This window comes from Lathamus discolor, chromosome 5 (assembly GCF_037157495.1).
Source record: "Lathamus discolor isolate bLatDis1 chromosome 5, bLatDis1.hap1, whole genome shotgun sequence".
Classification (NCBI taxonomy): domain Eukaryota; kingdom Metazoa; phylum Chordata; class Aves; order Psittaciformes; family Psittacidae; genus Lathamus; species Lathamus discolor.
This window is the reverse complement of record NC_088888.1, coordinates 29,708,290-29,732,649: the sequence shown is the minus strand read 5'-3', so window position 1 is coordinate 29,732,649 and position 24,360 is coordinate 29,708,290. Positions and strand designations below refer to the sequence as shown.

The window sequence follows — 24,360 nt, the reverse complement described above, 5'->3', positions numbered from 1 at the left end:
TAGCATAAGTTAGAAAATATGTAACTTGCGCATTTGTGTTACTAATCAATGTGTGCAGCTGATAATATTGGTCATTGTTGATTAATGTGAAAGCTGTAAATAATTCCTAGTGCTTGGGGGATACAGCAAAATTCCTCCTGAAAAAGGCAGATTGGCTTGTCAAAACAGAATTTCCTGTTCTTTCCATTGGATGCTGCTTGTTGGGCTTTTGTTGTGGGGGGAAAAATGATATCACAAAGGTAGAAGGCTTTTTTTGTTTGTTTGGGGTTTTTTTTTGGGGGGGGGGGGTGAGTTCTTTTTTTTTTTTTTTTTTTTTTGTTCTTTAAGTTGTTAATTTTAATCTAGTTGGAGCAATAAAACACTTGTCTGTTTAATATGAGTTTATAGGAGGCAAAAGACTAGAGTTGAGGGAGATGATTTAGGATTCAAAACATTGCATTTTTTAGAGGAAAGAAAAAATCTCTTGAGACCTTTGTTTTCTAAGGAACAATATTACAAAATCCACAGTTACACAACCTAAATTGGCAAGTGAAAGAAGAGATTAATGATTCTGGCAGCTGGCTTAAACTGGCATATTATCTCAACTTTCTCTTTAATATAAGAAAGATACTTTTTTTCCTTAAAAAAGGGGGGGGGGGGGGCGGTGGGAAGACCACAAGAAATTTCTTACCAACATTCCAACATTTAAGCACTGAGTGTTTTGGATGAACCTATGTTTACATTTCTTCTAATTATGCAGGACAAGGGACAGCACGGAGGAGAGGCAATGATATTGAGAAAAAAAAAAGGGTGAAGTGATGTAAATTTATGGTGCAGAGAGGATCTCAACAAAATATGTCAATAGAAAACGAGAGACTTCCTAAGTGACTGAGCATGTTGAGTTTGCTCACAGCTCTCTGCTATCTCAATAACCAGGATTTTGGTTCTGATTCATTTTATATAATTTTGTGTGACTTTAATAAAGTGTTTTGTATTCTCTCTTAAGACTAACTCTCATTAATGCTTTCAGAGCTTGAAAACACAGAGAAAATATGTACAGAGCCTTTTCCTCTTTGTAAAATAAAAGAATTGTGTACGACAATTCATATCATTAGCTTTTCCAGGAAGCAAGTACTGTTACCTGTGTACTGTAGTAATCTTTCCTATGTGTCCATCAATTCAGGATCAACACTCTGAACAGGCTTATATGCTTGCCAACTCAGTTTGGCTTTAAATATAACCCATGTCAGATTAAAAGTAGTAAGAGGCACATATAGTCTTTTCTCCCCTTTTTACGTCTTTTTTTTTTTTTTTGCTAGACTATCCTTAGTTCTAAATTTTATTTGTGACTTTAATCAAACTAAAATATACTTTAGCAGCTCCTGCCTGACTCAGAACTGCTTCTGAAACACAGCTGCTTCACAAAACTACCACAGTACCACCAACAACACTACCTGATCTTAATCTCAAATGTACATAAACAATGCTTAACAATTTACAAAGCCAAACCAAAGTAGTGAAGAATATCCAGTTTTGAACTTCAACCAGAAATATGTAACCTGTTAAACAGTATGGAATTTTTCTTGCAGAGTAATAGGAACTTTTTTTCTGCTCTTAAAATTCACATTGAAACAAATCTTTACTCTTCCAGGTGATACAGTTTACTGTATGGGGAAACTAGATGAGTGTGTTCGTGCATGTCTTCAGCATTTCTGAGGTCAGCCAGGGCATGTCTGATCCTATGGTTACTTTGCTATTTGTTTGGACACAGTCGATGCTGAGGTGAAACTACTGCTGTCCGTTGTTTACTATTGTTGATTTGTCTCCTTAATGCATTTTTGTGGGGTATTTTTTAACAGCAGAATTATTTTTGTAGTTGCCGGATGCTCTATCTCCTTTCTCCTTTTCTTTACTTACTGCATACATTCACATACATACATACATGCATGTGTACAAACACACATACATATTTATAAACTGGCTAATACATTGCATGCAGCAGACTTGAATCTGAATCATTGTCTGCAACTGCTTTCTAAATGGCTTCAGAATGGAATGGAAAAAACTCAAATAATCCATAGCTGCTCTTAAAATATTCCTAATGGATCAGATCTCTTAGCTAGAAATGCTGTCAGTGAGCCATTTGCAATGTGAATGTCTTCTTTTCTTTCTTGTATAACTAAATTTAGTTTGGCTGTTAGTGCATCCATTCCTTCCTTCCCTCTAGATAGAAAAATCATTTACATAGTCTCATAGTTGTACACAAGAGAGCACACAGAAGAGTCCAGTGATTCATTCATCAAATTTCCACATTTGAGTAAGCAGTGAGTTCACTCATCTCAGTTTGAAGCGATTTTTCTGAATTTAATAAACACTTGAGCCAAGGAAATCAGAAGATGAGAAAGGAGAAGAGGAACTAAACATCTTTTTGATCTTATTTCCTTTCTTATTAGGGATGAACATCTCTTCCATTGTTTTGAGGGAGTTGATGTTATTTAATTCTCTTTCAGGGCAAGCATGAAGGATATGAAACGCAGTCGGAAATCTTTCAAAGAATTCTGGGGTTTGACATGTCAGGATAAGACAGTGGTGTGAACATCACTGCTTAGAATCATGCTTGCAAAGTCAGGCTGTTTGAAGCAAAGCCAGTGACCTCCTTTACCTCTTTTAATCCCTGAAAATAATTTACATGCACTTCCTTCCCTCTTCCATGGCTGCTATCTCTCTTCTCCAATGCACATTCTTTTCTTTTTTTAAGACATTTGCTATGAGTATGGAAAAGTAAGAATCTTTTCACTTGAGAAATGGACACTAAATGAGATTTGCAATTCCTGTTTGTAATAAATGTTTGATTTTGCAGATAGGTGAAATTAAATCTGGAGAGGTCAGATGAATTTCCAAAGGTTGTATGATGCAGAAATCATTTGGGATATAGGAACACTTCAGCTTTAAACTAAAAATTTAAACTTTAGTTTTTAAACTTTTAGTTTAAAAACAGTTTTTAAGCTTTCTGAACTCCAGTCCCTTATTTGCTTCAAAAAGTCTGTGTGCCTGCACATATAGTCAGGAACAGTATCAATGGTATTTTGCAGATGTTTTGTTTCAAAATCTGGTGAAGGATCAACAGAAAAATTTGAATGGGCTGCCCCACTGAAAAGCACCAGAGAAAAGGTATTTGCTGCCTGGCTGAAGTATGAAAGGATGACATGTAGTCTTGGGGTTATGGCAGTGTCATCTAAATTTCTCTTTGTATTTAAAATGTGTGTCACCTCCTGGAATTAACTTTGAGATATGTCTGGTTTGACATATGTAAACATTTTCAAATCAGATCTTTAGAAAGTGTAGTAGTATAAAGGATTTATTGCTGTGCATGTTTTATTATTTGATGCATTTGGATTCACTTTATTTGTTTTGTCTTTCATGTGTGAATTATGCCACTTTGTCTTTTTACTACAAAAATGACAGCATCAAATGTATAGCAAGCAGGTTTCCATATGTCTTCTAAATGTACTCTAAGAGGCTTAACTCCTAAATAATGGTAGACCTCTCTGGTTGGAAAAAAAAATATAGTAACTGTCTTGGCTGTTTGATCTGCATATTTAGAAAAAATATTTGATTCATGGAGAATTGTGCCCTTCAAGTCTTACTATATTGCAACTGATGTCTTGTGCATTGTTACTGGGCATTAGAAAGGTGTGATGTATTAACAATGACAACCTGCTATGCTGCTGCTGTTTCACATTTCACAAACTGCTTATTTCCCTTACCTCCCAGAGTAACTGCCGGGGAAGCAAGAAACCTGGATGAGCATTTCTGTTCTCTCTATAAACCTAGGAATTGAGTTATAGCTCTTAGACACATCTATATACATATGTAAGGTTGTACTGGTTATTAAAGTGGTCCTCAGGGAGGTTTTCAGTAACTAGAAACAAAATTTTGGCTATCTCCTTCTGCTCCCAGAAGATAGCTGGAATAATTGAAGAGTAATAGAAGCCTTTGTGTCTGTAAAGAAAGGTTAGTGCTGTTTTTCTGTACAGTATGAATTTCATTTTGTCTTGACTTCCTGTTTCTTGGGATGCTTTTCTGTAAGGGAACTCTAGCTTGTTACCTCAAATTTAAAAGCATTGCTTAGGACAGCTATTCACTGTCAATTTCTTTACACATTATTGTCAATTGCAGAATGGTTTGAAAACACATTTCTCAGAACAAGGCTTCTTATTTTAACTTCTGATCTTTCTATGTTCTGCAAATCATTAGTGGCCTTCATTCAAAGAGCTTCCTTAAAAATAAGTCATTGACTCCGCTGATGCCTCCAGATTTCTTCATGTCCCTTAAAAAATGCTACAAGTTTATTCTGAAAAATCAAATGCACCTTTTATATAACTCGCAATGAGGGTGGTAAAATACTGGAACAGGTTGCCCAAAGAGGTGGTGCATGTGCCATCCCTGGACGCATCCAGGCCAGGCTGGATGTAGTTCTGAGCAACCTGATCTAGTTGAAGATGTCCCTGCTCATTGATGGGGGGTTGGACTAGATGACCTTTGAAGGTCCCTTCCAACCTAAACTATTCTATGATTCTAAAATTCCCCACTAACTAGTTCTAGAGCTGTAAGTCTGGGGGAAGAGGTTGGGAAGAAAACCAAAAGATCTCCCTGATATATTTGCAGTCTTGGAAAAGTTCAAAATATGTTGAAGTAGGTAAAAAGCTCAAAATATAGTGCAGATCACTGATGTCTGTCAGGGATATTTTTTTTTATTCTATTTAAGAACTAAGTGCTGACTTACAGAACAGCATGTCATGATAGGCTGAGAGAGCTGAAGAAATGGTGCACTCGGATAAGGTGGCATTTGAGTATCAACACAGTGGGTTAAAAATGACAATTTTTTTGTCTTTGATATTTTTCTGCCCTACGTCTTTGTTGCTTTACAGCTTAATTTTGCTTCAACAGATGGAAAAATGAATTATAAATTAAGAGGGAAAAGTGTGTAGAATTTGATTGGTAAATTGATGTTAAATTTTTAAGCTGCAGGCTTTTATTATTCAGAAATAGGATAACTGATGTAGACGTTAGTTTTCATATTGGGGAAAGCAACTGGAGTATTTAGTATTTAGGACAAACAGTTTCACAGAGACTTTGTGAGATTAACCCTTCTGAATGGTTGAATCTTTGTATATTATTGTCACCATTAAATACTTCAAATTACAACAATTATCAAAAGAGTCTATCTTCAGTTAGAAAAGTCCATGACTGAAGATACAACTTCTGTGACTAAAATAACATTTTCATTTTACTGGAGTTGCATTTAATTTCCCATAATTAAAGTGATCAAAGTTGTGATGTGTATTTAATAGAAAATTATCATTGGAGTCAACGAGTAGTAACAGATCAGTGGGCAAGGCATCTACAATTATATTTCAAGAGACAACTTTCCATAGAATTTTACATAAAATAACCAATTCTTCAGAGGCTTCCATGTTGAGCTTAAAAAAAAAAAAAAAAAAAGTTCTTAAAAGCTTCAGTGTTTACAAAACATTAAGTCAGAAATCAAAATGGAATAATAGTTAATCAAACAATTAATTTTTGAAACAATTCTTCCACAGCTTCCTGTAACTTTCCTACACATTTTAATATTTGAAATAAACCAGAAACAGTTCAAACTTGGAAATTTGTAAAATTCAGCTGCAATCACAGTCCTCACTCAGTGTTGGAAACATGACCTTTGTGTTTCAGCATCAGTTCTTGTTTGTGATGTAGCTATTGTGTTCAATATACTATTTTACTCTTGCTGTGCTAAAAAGGGGTTGTCAGTTTCCTCTGTTAGAACCATGACAGGCACCTGTTTTCTAGCACAGTTGCTCTTGGCCCAGTTTTCTGTGGCATCGTTTCTTGTTCAGTGTACAGCAGGTTTGAGGTTTACCATTTCTGTGCAAGCTTCAACCTAAGCTGTCTACCCTATTGTGCTTTTTACAGATCTAACAGAACTTGAAGAACTTCCTTTAAAGTCCTTTGACTCTGTGGTTTGAAAACAGCTTTAAACACAACAGAAAAGCAGTATAAGGGCAGGTGTGGATATCCAGATTTGCAGGGCTGTGGACAGTGCATTCATTTTAGCTTTTGAAATGGAAAATACTTTGGTCAAAACCAGAACCTATGATAGATGCCAGAACCCCACTTTGCTGAAGAATCATCTGACGTTGTGTATCTGTACATGAAGAGCTCAGAACTGTTCTGTTGTAATATTCTTTTAGATCTGCTACCAAGAATAATTAAGCATTATGTGTGTGTTAAGTAAGAAAAAAATAATGCTTGCATCAGTGGGTACTGAAACATTTGTCGGTTTTGCTTTTTTTGACAGCTTTTTGGAAACTGCAGCCTATTTCTGTATGAAAACAAAAATGGGAGAGAAAGAGGTTTCCCCACATTCTTTCTTCAGTATTTGGCACGAATTCAGTTCTGACTTCAAAGACTTCTGGAAGAAGGAAAACAAACTTATTCTTCAAGAAAGGTACATTTGTTTGTTTGTTCAAAGGCTTTTCTGAGATAATGTTATTGAGAGCAATCACACAGAAACCAGCCAGCCTTACTTTGTTAGCATACAACCTATTGAATGCTTTCTGGAGGGTTTTTTGCTTTTGCTTTTTCTTTTAACAGATTCCACCACACCCCCCACCCAGTTGTCATGATTCTTGAATGGGACATTATTATGAATTTATGCTAAATTTTTTTGAGACTATTACTGGAAATGTGTTTTCTGCAGAGCATGTAACCACTGTGCCACTATGAATTCAAGGAATGGGAAGCTTCTTTCAGGTCTGAAAGTTGATTAAAGATTTACATATTTAGTGAAAACAAGTCAAGGCATCAAGGCATGACATATAGTAAACATTTGTCTAACGAAGCTAGGGAAAGGGGAAAGCGGGAATAAAGAAGGAATAAAGTCTACTGACCCCGTGTTAAGAAAAGACTGAGTTACTGAACCATATTGCAAATCACAGCCCATGGACATGAGCACGTATGGTATATATGGCACAAGGCAATAACACAGTAGTTTTGAAAAATTAGCTGTAGTGCCTGGTCCCTGTATTAGAAGAGCTATGAAGTTTGCTTTCATCTGCATGCAGATATTGCATTGTGGTTGCCCTTGTTTATAAAAGTCATGCCAAGAATTAATCAGTTGTAAAAAAAGTAATAGATGTCTTAAAAGGACAAATTAAACAAACGTGAAAACTGTAAGAAGTGTTATATAATCCTACATCTGTTAGCAGCTGGAGTGACGTTGGGATACAGATAATGAAGCTACTTCTGAGCCTTAACATGAACAGGATCGAAGCTGTAAGTTCATTAAATGACTGCTATCCGACAAAACCAGGCCTCTCTTTCAAGAACACTCACCCTATGTATTTGGCACAGGCATGAGATTACTTGTTTAGGAGTTTATGGAAAGCTTGCCCTAGATACCTATGTGATCAATATCATGTATACTGTATGTATTTTGCTTAAGTGGGTACATTTTGGAACAAGCAGCCTTACAGTTAAGAAAACTGCATTCTGCTCCTATTGCAAGAGTGTGCTGCAAATACTAACACAGTGCAGCAGCTCTCCAGGGATCTATTTAATTTCACTGACTGATTTAATTTTAAGTAATTAAGTATATCTCTTTGGAATTGAGTTGACAGTTAAATACTGTCTTTGGTTTCCTATGTAGGGATTTAGCTGCTAACTTAATACAGGTTAATTTAATCTATTTTTTATAGAACAATATTTAAGAAAAATGTCTTTCATTTCAAAATAGTAAGCTATTTTTCTAATAACAGATCAACAAAAATCCTCCAGAGGGTTCTCACTGCGAAATATTTTTCTTTAAAATACATGAACTAGGAAAAGCACAAATCCTTTTCCTCCTACTTTTCTTATACATCTAAAGCTTAAAAGAATGGGATTGTGATACAGTCATTTAATGTCGTTTTAGTTTAGTGTATATGTATGCTTAGAGGATATGCTGAAGCAGCAGAGGAAAAAAGAGTCTGCCAGCTGGGCCCTTCTAGGGCAAGGGTGTTTTTTAGCCTGAATAGAATTGAGCATGTATAACTTACAAAATGTCTCTAGATGCAGGATGTGACAGGGAAGAGAAAGGACAGTGAAAAAGGGCCTGCAGTGGAGTATATTTTGCTTTCAATCATAGTTTGACCTAAAATCTGAAGTTGTCCTTCGGGCTTCCTTTCTTGATTTTACATTTCCACTTTTCTTAGTAAAAGACAAGATGCTATGATGTAAGATATTGAGAAGCCAAAGGAGAAAAAACTTGACAGAAAAATAAGTGGTACTCAAAGGTGTAAGAATGTACAGTGAGATGGTTTTCAAAATCTCAGCCTAGATCAATAGATTTGTAGGTGTCAGAAATACGGGATCTGCCTATTTCCACCAAAATAAAAATTATTATTTCATGAAACTAGGTTTTCCTCTTTAGTTGATGTTTTTGAAAGTTTTTATGCTGTTAAATTTGAAGAGCAGGCTAGAATATTAATGGTCAAAGTAACTCTAGTTTTCCATTGGTGGCAAAATCAAGTGACATACAGTGAAACTTCATTTTAAAGTATTGCAGTATGCCACGTTTTGTAAATCCTTTACCTCATGAATTCATGCCTCACGAAGCATGTTTTAATTACTATAATTCTTTATTAAAGGTATAACTTTTTTTTTTTTCCTTAGTTTGATCATCTTGGTTTCTTACCCCTGGTTGGTTTCGGTGGGTTTTTTTTTTTGCCTTTTCCCTCTACACCTTAGTGTTTATTTTAATAAACTCTTATGCTCAATGATTCTAAAATATTTTATATCCCAGTTTCCATATGGACTGTTAAGAGAGGCTGTTCCTCATTTAGTCTCTGCAAATATGAGTCACACTGTTTTACAGTAATTTACCCAAAGGCTTTTCATAGATGGTATTTCCTAAGGTGGTACTACATTTTGTTACTGATAGATTAAAAGTGTATGTTTTAAAGAAAGTAGTCAGCCAGTTCTTACTTTAAACACTTTTCACTTGGCATTTCAACTTGTATATTGGTTTGCCAGGCATTTATATGCTACAGATAAACATTGAAGTGTCAGGCTTCAAATTTCCTTACAAGAAAAGGAGAGGAAAAAAAAAGAAGAGAAATGGTGCAAGGTTAAAAACAAATTATTTTTTCTGAAGTTTTTTACTGCTTTCACTCAGTTCTCTCTGTTGAAATTAAACAGAACTGGAAAATACCAGCTGTAGAGAAAAATATCCATGATAAACTGTTAAATACAGTAGCAATAAAAAGAAAAAATGCACCTGAAAATTACAGTGAAAGCATAGGTCTGCCAAAAGGTTTTCTGAACAACACTATTTTTTTGTGGTCACACTGCAGTTGAGGCTATCTGGAGCATTCCAATAGGAATTGTTATCTGGGTTATTTATAAAGTTCTCAAAAATATTTTGTGGAGGTTGAAATTTCTGATGCTGTGTCTACCATAAAGACATATCATTTTAAGTGAAAATTTTCACTTAAAAAATCCTAACCAAACTTAACAGGACATGGTCTGAGTTTTAAAATGTTGCTGTTAGCATTTTCCTTACATTATATATTTAATGCATCATATGTAGTCTATGCTTTGCATTCATTCTTTGAAAATTCTTCAAAGGTATCTATCAGTATAGTTTGCACTTTACATGTGGTCAAGAAGGAAGCCAAGAAGAGCTGACATATTTTCCCTAGTACTTTTTCAGTGCTGTTCGAAAAAAGAAGTGTTAGTTTGAATCTTGCAAGCTTCAGGTTCAGCATCCTCATTATCTATACATGTATTTCAGTTGCTGCATACTTTGAGATGCATGTTGCTCTCTGAATGCGTACTGTCAGGTAATACACAGTTGCAGTGGCAGCTATGCAAAAGTGTCACCTTCTTAGGAAAACTCAGGGAAACATACCACCAATCTTCAAATGCCTTTTCTTTCCCCTGTAGTGAGAGCAAGTCTCTCATACAAACTGACATAAATATATTAACTCTTTTCTCATTAATCTCTCATTTAACTCACCCCCACCCCAGTTTCTTTATATTTTGGAGGCAGAGCTATCCAGTGTTACATGCACTCTTCCAGTCTAGCAATTATGTGAAAACAAGATGTATTTTAATTCTTCTTGATATTCAGCAGAGGTCTACAGAACTGTTGCACTGACACTACTCTTTTCCCAGGAAACAGGAAAAAATAGCCTGTCTTAGGAATTTAAAGATAAAAAAGCTGATGAGGCAACTTGTAATATAACCCTACAGAGGGAAGTCTTGAAAAGTTATGAGCAATGTGAAAAAAAAAGGGGGGGGGGGGTGAGAAGGGGAGGAAAAGGAGCAACTGCTGGGCATGTCAATCAAATACGGAATTTGCGAAACCTTGGTAGCTAAAAATACAGTTATTTATCAGGAAATATCATATTGGTGTGGACAGCAATGATCCATCTTTAGGACTACAATTTCACATTTTGTTTATGGCCATGAAATACACTCTGGCTCATTGTAGTAACAAAAAGCAGTCCTTTAAGAAATTCTATGTTTTAAAAAAACATTCTATTGCTGTTGAAAGTTAATCTCTATACCATTAGACCTTAGATGCCAGTTCAGATCTTACTAGCAACAGATCAATAATAAGACAGAAACATGCCTGTAGGGCTGTAGCTCCACCTTTGCTTTCTCTGGGTACAAGGGAGGTATTGATTTTGTTTGTCCTCTCCAGCTCTGGACATGTTTCCATTTCTTCAGTTTGTTTGCTGTTCCAGAAGGCTTGCAACCCTGCAAAGATAAACCTAAAAAGGGGAAAGAAAGTTGTATTTTGGAAGGGGCAGGGGAAGAGAAAAAGGGAGAAAAAGAGAAAAAGATATGAGTGCCCTGTAAGCGTGTACATAAGGCATATACTGCTCATAAGCTCACTTTGGCCCTTGCCTTTATGAAGAATTATGTTGCTGAACAAAGACTGTCAAGAATGCCAGCAGAGGAGAGTTCATAAACAGGATCAAGTCCCTGATATCTTTGCATCATACTAAGCTTGAGAATTTCTTTTGGCTGACTTTTTCAACCCTTTAACTCCCACGATAAATCTTTGACACATTCAAAATAATCTATAAACTCAAAAAAAATGCACTTGTCTCTCAAATATAAAAGTTGCCCATTCCCATAAGAATAGCAGTTAAGCTGGCACCTGGTGTGTCACACTGTGTATATCTAGATGAAAGGGAGATTCCTGGCCAGCATGTCTCCACAGCTCATTGATCTCCCTCTGCAAAAAGACTGGTATGTCTCCCTACAGACTCCTCGGCAGAATGATTTAAAACTTGCTGTTGAGCAATTTAAAGTCTGGCATTGGATATCTGTACATTGCACAGTGAGGAGCATATTGGTAAGCTGCCACTTCTGCTTGCAGAGGAGGGCATTAAATCCCATAGCACGAGCAATGTCCTCTTAGAGTAATTTAAGGGATATTTTGTTAACGCTTATAATAGGAACCAGTGAGTCAGACTTGAGAGTGAGAAATCTGGGGACATGGGAGTGTGCACTTGCAAAGAAATGTGGAGATGGAAGGAAAGAGGAGAAAAATGTATATGGAGTGGCAACATGAAAGGGAAACAATGAACATGTGGAGTATGTTTACTGGGGTCACATTTTGCTTGGCATATTGTTGTAATGCCAGCTGAAAGCTCCAAGCATTATGTTCGTAAGTCGTTATGGAAAGATACTTTTTCTGACTTGCGAACTTTAATCTCAATGTCTTTATTGCTCTCTAATCAACTGAGTTGCATGCTGGTAAACTTGGTTTTATAAGTAATAGTTATAATGATATTTCAACACAGAATGCAGCTTACACAATTTTTAGTTGAATAATTAAAAGGATCATCAGGTTTTGGGAGTATTTAAAAGATGTAACTGAAATAAATTAGCTTTCTGATCAGAAAATACTGTTAAAGGCATTGGAAAATCTACTTAAGAGATCTAAACACACCAAAGATTGAGAAGCTAGGAACTGTCCTCTGAGGCAATGCCTCACAAAGAGACAATTTGCTGTCCAGCTGAGGGAAGTTGCTCAACATTTCAGTACTTTTTTCTTTTTCCCTTCCTTGTGCACTTTCAGCAACTAGTCCTTTTTTCAGTGAAAACACCACCATTTCTTGGTTCAGGAGAGACATGGCTTTAATTTTTAGCATTGCTTTTGAAGGAAAAGTTTGTAAAAAATAAAAGCATTTGGAGATAAGTTTCTCAATTTGGATCTTTGGTGAAAATTCTTTTAAATACCGCATTTTAACATTTTTAAGTAATACTGTATTTTGTAAGGCAGGAACAAATATTTCCCTTTGCAATTGCAACTGTAAGCCAACTGGTGCATACAAATAATAAACTTGAAAAGAGTGAAAAATGTAGTAAAAACTTAATTAGAAATCTGTAATCTTTCCCATTTTTTGTGATTTGCATGAGGCCAAATTCCAGAATGCCCCACATAAACAGCAAAAGGGCTTTTCAGCAGTCTTTATTTACTTGTTGGTGTTGTATTATGCTGGTATGTTACATTGCATCCTAATATGTGTGTTGTGCATAAAAGGAGATAGATACCAGTCATATCATTGTGAATATTGCAGGCTGTTCTCATGGCTGTAATGTCAGACTGGGTGTGACATACAGTGATCTTTTCAGTTATTTTAACTCTTTCCTGTTCATCGCTTCTTGAAAAAAGAATGACATTTGCCTGTGATAAAAATCAGTTCCACATACTCAATAGATATTTGCATACTGGTGAAAAATATAATATTACTAAAGTAGTTAAATATTTTTTGACAAGAGGTGCTACACTTTCTATACTTGTGAGGTTTTCATTCCCAGGCAAAGTGATCACTGGCACTTGAGGTGCAATAAAATATTACAATGTTTTACAAATGAGCAGCATTTGTCACTAAAATACTAGTTCCCAAAAGTTTGTAATGCTCACAAAGACTTAAAATCTACCAGTAACCCAGACTGGTCCTAAAGTACCGAAGATGTTAGATTCTTTGGTTACTGAGAGTTTGCTCAACCAGGGCATGGAGCTGGCATAATAATGGCAGCACCCCTGAAGTGTAAGTACATGGCTGTGTGCATTTTTTATGGTATGAGTACAGGGTTAGTCTAATATCAGGGAGTGTTGTTTCACATTTTTGGGAAGAGCCTCACAATGTCTGCAGTCATTTTCAGTCATTGCATGATTATGTATGGGTAACATTTAATATGATTATTTTCACCTGATGCAGCAAACTTGGAAGCCTCTCATTTTCCCACCTCCTGCACTGCACTGCACAGGAGATCTCTAACTCTGTGGCTCTCCAGCTGACCATTACTTTTCTTCTTTTCTTTCTCCAACACCCCCCCCCCCCCCCGCCCCCCCCACACCCCCCTCCAGTGATCTCTTTTATTCACTCAGTTCTCATCTTCGCTTGTACTGCCAATCTTGTAGCTATAAATTATACAATGTGGTAGCCCCCGTATACCCACTGTAGCAATTCAACTATCCAGGGTATGCTTCCATATCCTCTTTATGGTAGTCGTCTCCTCCACATAGTCTGTTCACTGGGACTTTTTTCATTCTTTTTTGCGTACTGCATTTTTCCCTTCTTTTATTTCATCTGATGCTTAAAAATGTTTTGCAGCAAACATAGTTTCACATTTCCCTTCACTCACAAGTTTCCATTCTTTTGCTTGCTGATTATGTTACCAGTTTTACTTCACCTCCAGTCTTGTTCCTTTCCCTTATCATTTCCTGTTGAATTTCCTAACCAAATAGCCCAAAATGCAGCCAGCTTCTTTGAGAGCTGGCTTCAGTTCCAAAAAAAAAACAATGGATGGTGATGACTATCTTTTCTTAGAGCAACCTCAAGTTTCATATGCAAAGTCAGTATGAAAGTGATTTCCATCTTGCCTGAAGGTAGCCAGGTATAGCCTGAAATACTGATCACTTTGACAAAAAACAAATATGAATTCTTCAATGGCAGAAATCAAGTAATGCATTTAAGTGGGTATATGCACATTCATAGTTTGTTTGAATCATAGCAACACTTAATTCTTTACATCATTATATTTTCGAGTTGAAATTTTCTTTAATGTTGAAGTTATCATTTTTAAAACATGTTTCAACAAGCTACCATTTTTTGTATTTATGTACATCTGTGTATCTCTGCATAGCTAAGAGTGGAATCCCTAGATCATCAAGAGTATGGTTGCCAGATAGAATTAAGTGAAACTGAATATTTCTGAATTGAAATTCCTTCAGAGTATTTTTAAGTGTGTTATGGATTACTGTAAGACTGCAAGTGGGAAGACCTCATTTTCATTTCAGTTGACTTCAATTTCAGTTGGCCTTGAAACCTTATTTTAGGCCCACTTGACATGATGCATACTGAAGAAAATCAGAAATGTATTCCCCAGAGTGTACTCTACACTGTTGACAGAACAGGGATCTTATTCAGGGTCCTGCTACAGGTTAGTCTCTGTGTTAAATGGCCAGATTAAAACATTTAAATTTAATTTAATTTGATTTTAATTTCTCCTTGGTTCTCTGAGCCAAAGTATGATTAATCACTGCTTCTTTTGGTCAGCCATTGTTTGCTTCGTGGTCCTTGAAGTAAGCATGCAAGTGGCTGGCAGGGGTATCAAGATAGTCTAATACATATTCTCTTTGTTGGTAGGCAGAAGTTAGTTTCATCAGTCAGTTTGATGGGACTGGGTACATTGCCGTGTGCATCTGTATGAAGTCTTTGCAGTCAGTTACTGAATCATACCTATGTCATCACTTTTTTTGTTGTTTTGTTGTTGTTGTTGTTGTTGTTGTTGTTGGGTTTTTTTGCTAAAAGGAAACTCCTTAGCAAAAAACTCATTTCAATATTTTAGTAACTGGGTCAAAGAATCTGGAAGAGTTTTCAAAGAAAGAGTTTTAGAATGTTATGTTCCTGAAGTCTTAAAGGTGTCTGGCACTTGATATTTTTGCTGAGGATCTTTTAATTAATTTTTATTTGTGAAGGTGCTATAATTCTTACATACAAATTACCTCTAACCCAGGCAAACCTAAATAAAATATTTGGCAACACCCCTTTTGGTCATCTGACAATAAGCACTTAGTAGCATAAAGAGTATTGCCTAAGCTTTGTTTTATGTTAGAAAATAGAGAATATCTGCAGAGAAATGTCTTTTGGATTTCATGAAATACACTGTAAAACTGTAAAAGTAATGTCAGAGTTTATCATGGGAGTTTTTTAAATAGCAGACCTGCTCACGGGAGTATTATCTTCCAGTCTTCTCACTGTGCTTACATTTGTCATATTGTAGTGCTCACTAGTGAAGTGTAAGGCTCCCAAGCCTAGATGGAGCCAGTAGGAAATGAATCTGTCTGCCGCAGATACTTTGGACAAAATTATTAATGTTTAGTGGCAGCGAAGTGGCTCCTCTCCCCCCTCAATGGGTTGAATGATGACAGAAAGTTTCTAAGCCTTGATAAGGTTGTGGCCAGGCTGGCTTTTGGTCTAGAAGGTAGTTAAAGATACTGTGTCTTTTGGGTTTGTAAGGATGTCTGGTTTCTTTTTCCTGTGTGTAAGCCAAAGTGTGACTTGCTTATTCATCTTACAGACTGTCTTCTAACTTAATCATAGTTTGAACATTTTTGTCTCACAACAAAGTGAGGTAGGAGGTGAAAGCGCCAGAGAAGTGGTTTTTTGTTATGATGGAAATAACAAACTATTTCTTTTGTTACAAGTGACAATGATTAGACTCTCTGAATCTTAAGTTGCAGATTTTTAGACCTGAATTCTCGGAGTGTGGAAGAGACCGGCTTTTCATTCATTTGTAGATTTATTTTTATATTTCTTTTTAACTGATATGTGAATTGTCCACTGTTGTACATTCCCTACGTGTTTTTGGAAGTATATCCTTTCTGAAATAATGCAAGCAATGCTTTAGCTGAATTCAGTATTTAAGGGCATATATTTGTCCAGATTCAAGTTACGAACACTTCAGTAAGTACTTATGGAATATGCCCTGGGCCTGATATTGGGTCCACTGCTGTTAATACCTTTGCTCTTCAGGTTACTACAGTGAGAGTTAAATAACTCGTTGCTTGTCTAGTCTGACAATGAAGAGCAGCAGTGTCACTTTGGCCTGCAGCCTGGAAGTAAGTCATTGTCTGCAATTGCTTCCCCTTTTGTTTCTGCTGGGAGGTTCACAAAAGCTTTTGTGCTGTTTTCTCTAAATACCCTCTTCCCTCCTTCCAGTATTGAATCGGATCCATTAATTTCTTCATTAAGCTCTAGCAGCTCACCATAGTTGAATAGTTAATCCAGCTGTCCTGATATAACCACTAGTGTTCATATAACTTTTGCACCTTTTGGTCCTAGATTATTATCTTGCAGCTTCACGCTGATCAGGGTCTCACTGAAGTCAGTGGGGAGTAGTGCTGGAAAAGCCTGAGCAAGAGGAAGGTATGCCGGGAATTTACCACTGTGAGAAATACAACTTGAACCAGGCTTGAATTGACAGAAGCGAAGTGGTTTTCCCTAAATCTTGTTAGTTTCATGGATCGGAAGATGAAGAAACATTCAGGGTCAGTGGAAAAAACCTAAGAGACTGACAAGTTGACAGTGGCAATTATTTTCTAATTCAATTAAGACTATTGTCCTTACTTCAAAGGTAACCATTTGTTTGCTTTTCTAGATCTTGCAGTTTAAATGATTCTGTTCATATCAAAACACATCCTTTTGCTCTTCCAGAAGAATTAGATTGTTTTAATTTTATATTTAATAAAATCCTAATTTAGTTGAAAGATCAACCTTCAGAAAATACACTTGCACACCACAGAAATTGGTATCAGTTTTACTGCTTTAAGATTTAGCCCTGTGGAAGGAGAACGATTGCCTTTATCTCCATATTTCACCAGTCTGATTACTTTTCTTTTATAGATACAGCTGTAGATTTATACAGTTCTCCACACTTCCAGTTTTAATGTGATCATAAACTAAGTCTCCCAACAATGAGCCATCAGTGTGCTAGGTTGGACTTGATGATGAAAGACCTTTTCCAACCTAGTTGATTCTATGATTCTATCTTTACACTTCTAATGACATTTCTTGGTGAAGAAGTATGCATGGCTTTAGTGAATCTCTATCCAACCAATTGAATCTTCCTGCACAGGGAACAGGATGGGGGCCAGGAGACAGAGAACTGTCCTAAGCCCACACAGTGAGTCAGTGATATGGTTGGAACTGAGTGTCTGCTCTCAGATTTAAGTGCATTAGGCAGTAATGCTTCTCATCCTCTGCATTCCCATTGGTATGAATAAATAGGCTTAAACTCCAAGGAATTTCACAAAAGCTCCCAAAAACTTGAGGACAGCAACCATACAAGTGAGACCAGTACGTAATCCTAGAAAAATGGGTAGCACAAGCTTGAGGTTGTCATTTATCAGTCTGGAGGTTGTGGATCACTTTTCAAGTGCAATGTAAGGGACACAGAAGTTCAGACATCTCTCACCTGACTTCCTCTCTCACAGAGTGGAATTGTTGTTAACATTGTGCTGTTTCAAGCAGAGACAGCTTTTCTCCAAATAGCTATTTCTCTAGAGAAGCAGAACATTTACAGAAGTTATGCTTGCAGTGGTACTTAATGGGACCTGCTTTTTAGAAAATAAGCCCTATCACTGCATTATCAACATTCACATTCTGCATAAGGACTTCTGTTATGAATTAAAATTAGACACACAGAAATCTGTGCTGTCTTATGTCCTGGTATGTTAGACAAGCAGTAGCTAATCTGTCCTGGAAGGGCATGTTCAAATGGGACAAAGACTGGAACTAAAGATTCCCTGACACTTCCTGAGAGTAACATCTGGATCTGTCTGAACTGGTTTGGTAAATGTTTTTGTGTGTTACATATGCAGTCATGACGAGTAGTCTGAATACCTGCATATATTATGTTTCTTCTTTGACACAGTCATTTTGATAACCTTGATAGTACTCATACAGCCCCTGGAATTTGATACTAATTTACTCCCAATTAACATTTTCTTTTCTAATTTAAATTATTTCTATCAGTGAAGGAAACTAGCTAGAGCTGTATTGGGAACAAAAAGGAAATTACATGATAGACATATTTTATATTTGTCTTTGTAAGAGTGGCTTCTAATGGGTTGGAATGTGACACCTCTGGATGCAAGTAAACATGAAGCAGAAGAAAAGGTGGCATTTTAGGAACAAGAATGTGTCTTTGAATTTTACTGGATTTTGTATCATTCCCATAAGCATCTATTTAAAGCTGTCACCACATTTTGGCTGACACTTTTACTGGATCTATTTAAATACTTTTTAAAGGTGAATTACTTTGCTGTTTGATGTTTTTATTGTATATTGTTATGTATTATGCTGCAGCAGTCTGTCTGATATGCAGTCAGACAGAAAGCGTTACAGCTTCAAAATAATAGGTTTCAAAACCTTTTTTCCCCCACTTGTGCATGTAAAGGTCTTCCTACATTAATAAAATATAGGGCCATCAAATGAAGAGAGCAGCTTGTTGGAAATGCTTGAAAAGAACTGATGTTTAAATTAATTTTTGAAAGTACAAAATTGAATCTTATAAAAAGAACGAGGTGTGTCTGGCGAAGTTGGATAAAGGAGAGATGAATGCAAAGGCGGGTTTTTTTTTAATGTGCTTAACAGACCCAGCTGGAGTCTTACTTTCAAAGTCTGGCCCTTACCATGCACACAAAAAATTTTTAAGAATAATAATAACACAAAGTCAGATTCTCACGTTGCCCTGTGTAGCCTCAGTGAAATAGCAGACATGCAAGTGGTCTGGAGATGAACCGCAAGGAACCAGCCAAGGATATATCACTACTTCAATATCATTTTACTGCTATTTCTTTTTTTTCCCCACTGTTGGATAATGATGAAAAGGCAGAGTAAGTGCAATCAAAAGTCTATATTGTTGGCAAGAGCAAGCCAATATAGGACTTACATTTTTATTTTCTACTTTCTTATTTATAAATAATATTCTCATCTGTCATAAACAAATACACATCTCACACCATTTAATGCCATCACATAGAAAGGATTTTATGTAATTCTTTGAAGCTCGGAGAATTCATAATTTAAATCTGTATTATTAGTGTTTCAATAACCATGTGTGTTTGTAAGGTTGATCTGTAAAATGAGTAAAGATGGTAAAGAAACATTTTACAGTGTGCCATGGAATACACCAGACTGATTCTGGCAGGCTGCCTTTCTGGGTATAGCCCTATGCCCTTCACAGCTTGCTCTCTATCTGCACATCTAAAAGGACATGTATCAGAAATATGGCATTTGCTGGCATTTTGCAAGGCCCTGATTTGGTACCATTTGCCAAGTCAGCAAGCTTGCTCACTTCTGGAACCTGCTGCTCTTTTTACAAACAAGCAGCACAAGTGCATTTATCCCCAGTGACCATGTAAGCCTTGCTGCTCACCCCCAGATTTGGAAAGAAAGCGTTGTGTAGAGTGGTGTGCACCCCCTTGGTTGTAAACCGCAAGTTACATGTTAATTTTCCATTTTTATTTGAAGTTAGAGTGAAGACTGGAAAATGCGGTTAAGGTATTTTGCCATTTTAACTGCAAGCAAAATTGAGTGAAAGGGAAGATAGATAGGCTGGTGGGAAACTTTGTTTAGACTGTTGTTAAATTACTGAGATAGGGAATGAATGAAGACTGCGCCACTGATTATGAGTTTCCTTGTAAGTGCCAGAGTCTGAAGATATGGCAACAACAGGCAGAGTGCAACTGCTATTTTATGGAGCATGCAAATGAAAATATGGGGAACAAAGTTACCCACTTGTGTCCTCAGGCCTGAACTAGTAAGCTATATACTGTATTTGGAAATATTTTTGTTCTACAGGAATATTTATAAGTTTTGTCTCTCTTCAGAGTTAAAGAAGCAGAGGAAGTCTGCAGGCAGAAAAAGGGGAAGTCGCTATACAATATAAGACCAAAACATGACTCTGGAATTGTAAGTAAAAATCGTAGCAATGTTTCTGTTCCCATCATTTATGCTACTTTTCTCTCTTTGCATTTTATACGTATGTTACTCCTGATGTACCTTTTTGCTCTGAGGGGATTTTTCTTTCTTATTTTTTTTTTAATGTCTAAAATTTTCACAAAAGGTGTTAGGCTGACAAACTTAAATGCTGCCTATAATGTTTACTGCACAAAATCGATGTAGCACAAGCAAGAAGAGCATGTTAATGTCCCCCTCTTCTCCCTCCTGGACCCCACCCTGCCAACCTATCTGCATCCCAGTAATCCCAGTATTGGTGTGGGATGCACCTAGAAGACAGAAAGGCGGCTCCAGTTTTCCATGCTTATTCAGTCTGTATTCACTCTGTTTAGTTATGGAATGTAAGGAAGAATTGTGATAGGTACACATTTTTCAAGTTGGATCCCTACATTAAATACTAATGGCTTCTCTTCCACTGATCTGGACTTGTTTGGAATAGAAATCCTAGGAAAAGATAATACTGTGCTCTCACTGTTCTTCTGAAAACATATATAACTTTAATAATAGTAGAGGAGCAATTCTAGTCATTCAGTGAAACTTTCACACTATTGTTGCCTAAGCATTGCTAGGATCATAGCTGATTTTAAATAAAATATTCCTCCAGTAAAAAAATTAATCTGTCATTTCCTATTTAAATTATACCAGTAGCAACTGCCATCAATTAGATTTGTAAAATACTGTAACAGAAGATCGTTTCATGTGTCAATGTCCTTGTCTAACACCCCCAAGGCACTATTTAATTCTTTTGTGCTTTGTAGTCATGGCTCTATTACCGTGACACATCCTTGAAGTGAAACAGGTGGCAATTTGCTATATACTCACTAACATAATCTGACACAGGAAGAAATAATACTGCATGTATTGTTTCCTATTCTGAATATTTAGGGAGAGTTGGCTGTCTGTGGCTAGTGCCGCAAGAAATGTAAATAGAGGAGTAGCTTGGTTAGGAACGATAAACTAGATTTTATTTTATCAGTTCTATTTGAAACCATATCAAGATGTAATTTTTAAAATAACAAAGCTAGCATTGATTTGGATTTCTCCATCTCACCTACATCTTGCCATGTGTAAAGACACTGAGAGTTGGGGGTTTTCTTAAGAAATAACTATATAATTTGCACTGAAACTGGGACTTTTAGTGTTACTGAAAATTGGATAGAGTGAAAGTAAAGAAATATATTTCACAAGCAGTGTTTAGCTGCAGTCTACTTCATTTCCAGCTTCAAAGGAAATTTATTTGTGAAGTCAATTGTACAGTAAGTATAATTAAACATTAGCCTATATCTTTATGTGATTTCCACATTTTCAGAGATAGTTTTATATATACTCATTTTTCTGCCTTTTTATTTTCAGAAAGCAAAGATAAGTATGAAAATCTGAGAGAAGAAAAGCAAAAGCCATTGTTACCTGGTTACCAAAACTCAACATGCCTGTGGGTGGGGAGTGAGGGGGAAGGAAACTACATCATCCTGATCATTTGCTTTCTTGACCTTTTTAAATTCGCTTTTTGTTCTCTAAAGTTTTCCACCAATTGATGTGTTATTGTACATTCATTCATGAATGTAATCACTTTAATGGAGTGCCCAGCAGTAGACTAGGTATGGACTTGAAACACCTTCCCTGTACTCTGTATCTCTTTTGCCACTCAAAAATGGTATTTTGTAAAGTGTATGGTATATTACAAATAGGCCAAGTCAGCATGCATAAAAAGTGGCATCTGCATCAATTCTGAACATGCTGAAGCATTACGTTGAACTTCATAAAAATGCTACATGATACAGTAAAACATTTCCATTCCTACTGGCAACATCTGTCTAACACAAATACTTCATGGCACTGCACTTAGATTAGGGAAAGAAATGTTACTCCTAGTGAATTGTTTGTATCCGTTTCATGTTGGCATTTGTAGTTTGTATTTTGAATCGTTAAGTGCTGTTTATACAGTATAATCAATGCTTTCCCAACTTGTTTGGTTGCCCTCCATGACTAAATATTTGTGGAACAAGATGTTTACTGTAACTATCTTTAAAATCGATAAGACAGCATACTTTTATTTCATCTTTTGCCAGATAGTGAATGCCAGGTGGTATGGGGGTCAGACATCCAGCATTTCGAAAAAAAGAAAAGAGTAAGTGAAAAGCAGGAAAACACAGAAAAGCACAGAAGTACGATAGAGAGTATGAGAGAGATTTTGGCTGTTACAGTTTGTTAATATATAAAGCAGCTAATATTTTACATGAACTTTAGAAGGTATAGTATAGTTTTAACTGCTGATCACTTAAGTCAGACAAGCTTTTGGCCACATGTACATGACTTCCCTTTTGAAATTAGCTTTACAGTAATTTAAAACTCCTTTAGAGAGCCATTAAAAGATGCACATGGGGACTGACATTTATGTAAAAGTAGCTGATTCTAGTGACAGAACATAAACTACCAACTAACTGACATCAATTTCACACTTAACAGAATTGCAGACTTTTCCTCCAGGCTTTCAGTGTCGCTGACTAGGAGGTTAATGATTGAAATCTATGACTTAGGGCTTCCATTTTAGACCACATGCTTAATTCCTACTTGCAATCCTGAATTTACTATATCACTTTTGACTTGCTCAACTGGTAACAATCGCTTCCTCCAATCCTAATTTAAAAGCCCCAAACCAATCAGCCTGATTGACAATATTTTTATTTCAAAGCGCACTTTTCCTGAAAGAGGGGTGTGTGTGTGCATGCAACTGAATTGGACACATGCTCACAACTTTGGAGCCTGAAAGACACTAGGGTAAGGCAAATAAGGTCTAATCTGCTGGGTTGCATTATTCCCTGTTTAATCTAGCTCATCAAGAGTCATTCCTAGCTGTCCAGAGGCTAATATACCCTACAGGGTGTCGCAAAAGGAAGTGTGAAATATGACCTCAGGAATCTGTTTTCTTCACATATACCAAGCACTAGAAAAGATGGGTTTTTTCACTATGTGAAAAGCAAGTCTCCTGTTGCTGATAAAACTATGTGAAAATCTGTACTTGTAATAATTTCTAGCAGGGATATAAATTACCAAGAATGGAGTTCTAAAATTTTGTGTTGATGGGAATAACATTACTGTTCGGGGAAGTGAAAAGATTATTTGCTGTTACAAGTAACTTATGGAAAAAACTTTAAAAAATAAAGCTATTTTAATGGCACTGATTCAAATCCATGTTTGTATTTATGTAAACAATAGTCTTTTCCTCTTAACTTTGCTCCTAAGTGCAAGAATACAGTAGCATGTTTTCATTTGTAGCCTTCCAGTTTCCTTCAGTACCTACAGTATGTATATTACTATACTAAATGAAGTAATAGATCATCTAACAAAGATCACTATGTGCAATACTGTATTTAGTGTTTCTATTTCAATTTTTTAGAATGTTAATTTATAAGAAAATAAAAGGAATAATACTGAAATAACTGCCTTCTCTCTTTACTATCAGGATTTCCTAGCAACCATTTGCTCCCTGAGCACTGCATCCCATTCGAATTCCTGTGATTAAGAAAAAACTTCTGTGAAGGCAGTGGTGGAAACAGGGCTTCTCTTTCCTTGCCTTCTGAAAGCACAGTGACAGTAATTTCCAGTTATGTTGATATATTACCTTTTCCCCAGGTGGTGGTAGTGAGGAGCTTCAGAGTCCTTCACCCAATCAGACTATGTTTCACTTGCTCCTCTGGCTTGTGCATTCCTTCCAGTAGTGCGTTGGGCTCAGGCTTGTAACTTGTTCCTACTAACACTGACTAATGTAGCAGTCTCAAAGAATTGCTATTAGGGCAGGAACCTGCACTAAAAAACTATTATCTGCATATTATAATGCCTTTATATACATATATACATACATATATGTTTTAGATCGTTAAAGTGTTGTCCAGCAACCTGGTAAGACTGTCACATACGGACATAGTACCCTTTTCACTGCAGCATTGATGCTGAATGTTATTTGCAAACCCCTCTTCCTGAAGAACAGTGTCAAAGGCTGACTGCAGCTGGTGGTACCGTGTTACAATCTGAAGATACAAGCTGCTATACATATTTCCTCTTTCATCTTATTAAGACCCAAGCTATTTGGCTGAATGTATCTCTTGCTCTCTGGTAGCTTTTCTCCAGCCTGTTTTCAAACTTCCATACAGAGTGAAGTCGCCAACCATTCACAGCACTAACACTGACCCATGGCTCTCCCTGAGTGGATTCCCAGGATAAGATTCACCACTACTCTTTTTTCCAGTGGCACACTCATCTTTTTACAGAATTCCAGACTAATGTCCTT

The 24,360-nt window shown here is 36.5% G+C and overlaps 1 protein-coding gene across 2 annotated transcripts in view; it reads left to right on the top strand.

Moving 5' to 3' along the window:
- FMN2 (formin 2) overlaps window positions 1–23,427 on the top strand; it is a 164,431-nt gene extending 141,004 nt beyond the window's left edge. For both annotated transcript variants that reach the window (XM_065680191.1, XM_065680190.1), the window contains 3 exons: window positions 6,338–6,487; window positions 19,943–20,024; window positions 21,426–23,427. In XM_065680191.1, the coding sequence (XP_065536263.1) occupies window positions 6,338–6,487; window positions 19,943–20,024; window positions 21,426–21,452 (259 nt within the window). In that variant the 3' untranslated portion in view covers window positions 21,453–23,427. The remainder of the gene's footprint in view (window positions 1–6,337; window positions 6,488–19,942; window positions 20,025–21,425) is intronic.
- The last annotated feature ends 933 nt before the right edge of the window (window positions 23,428–24,360 follow it).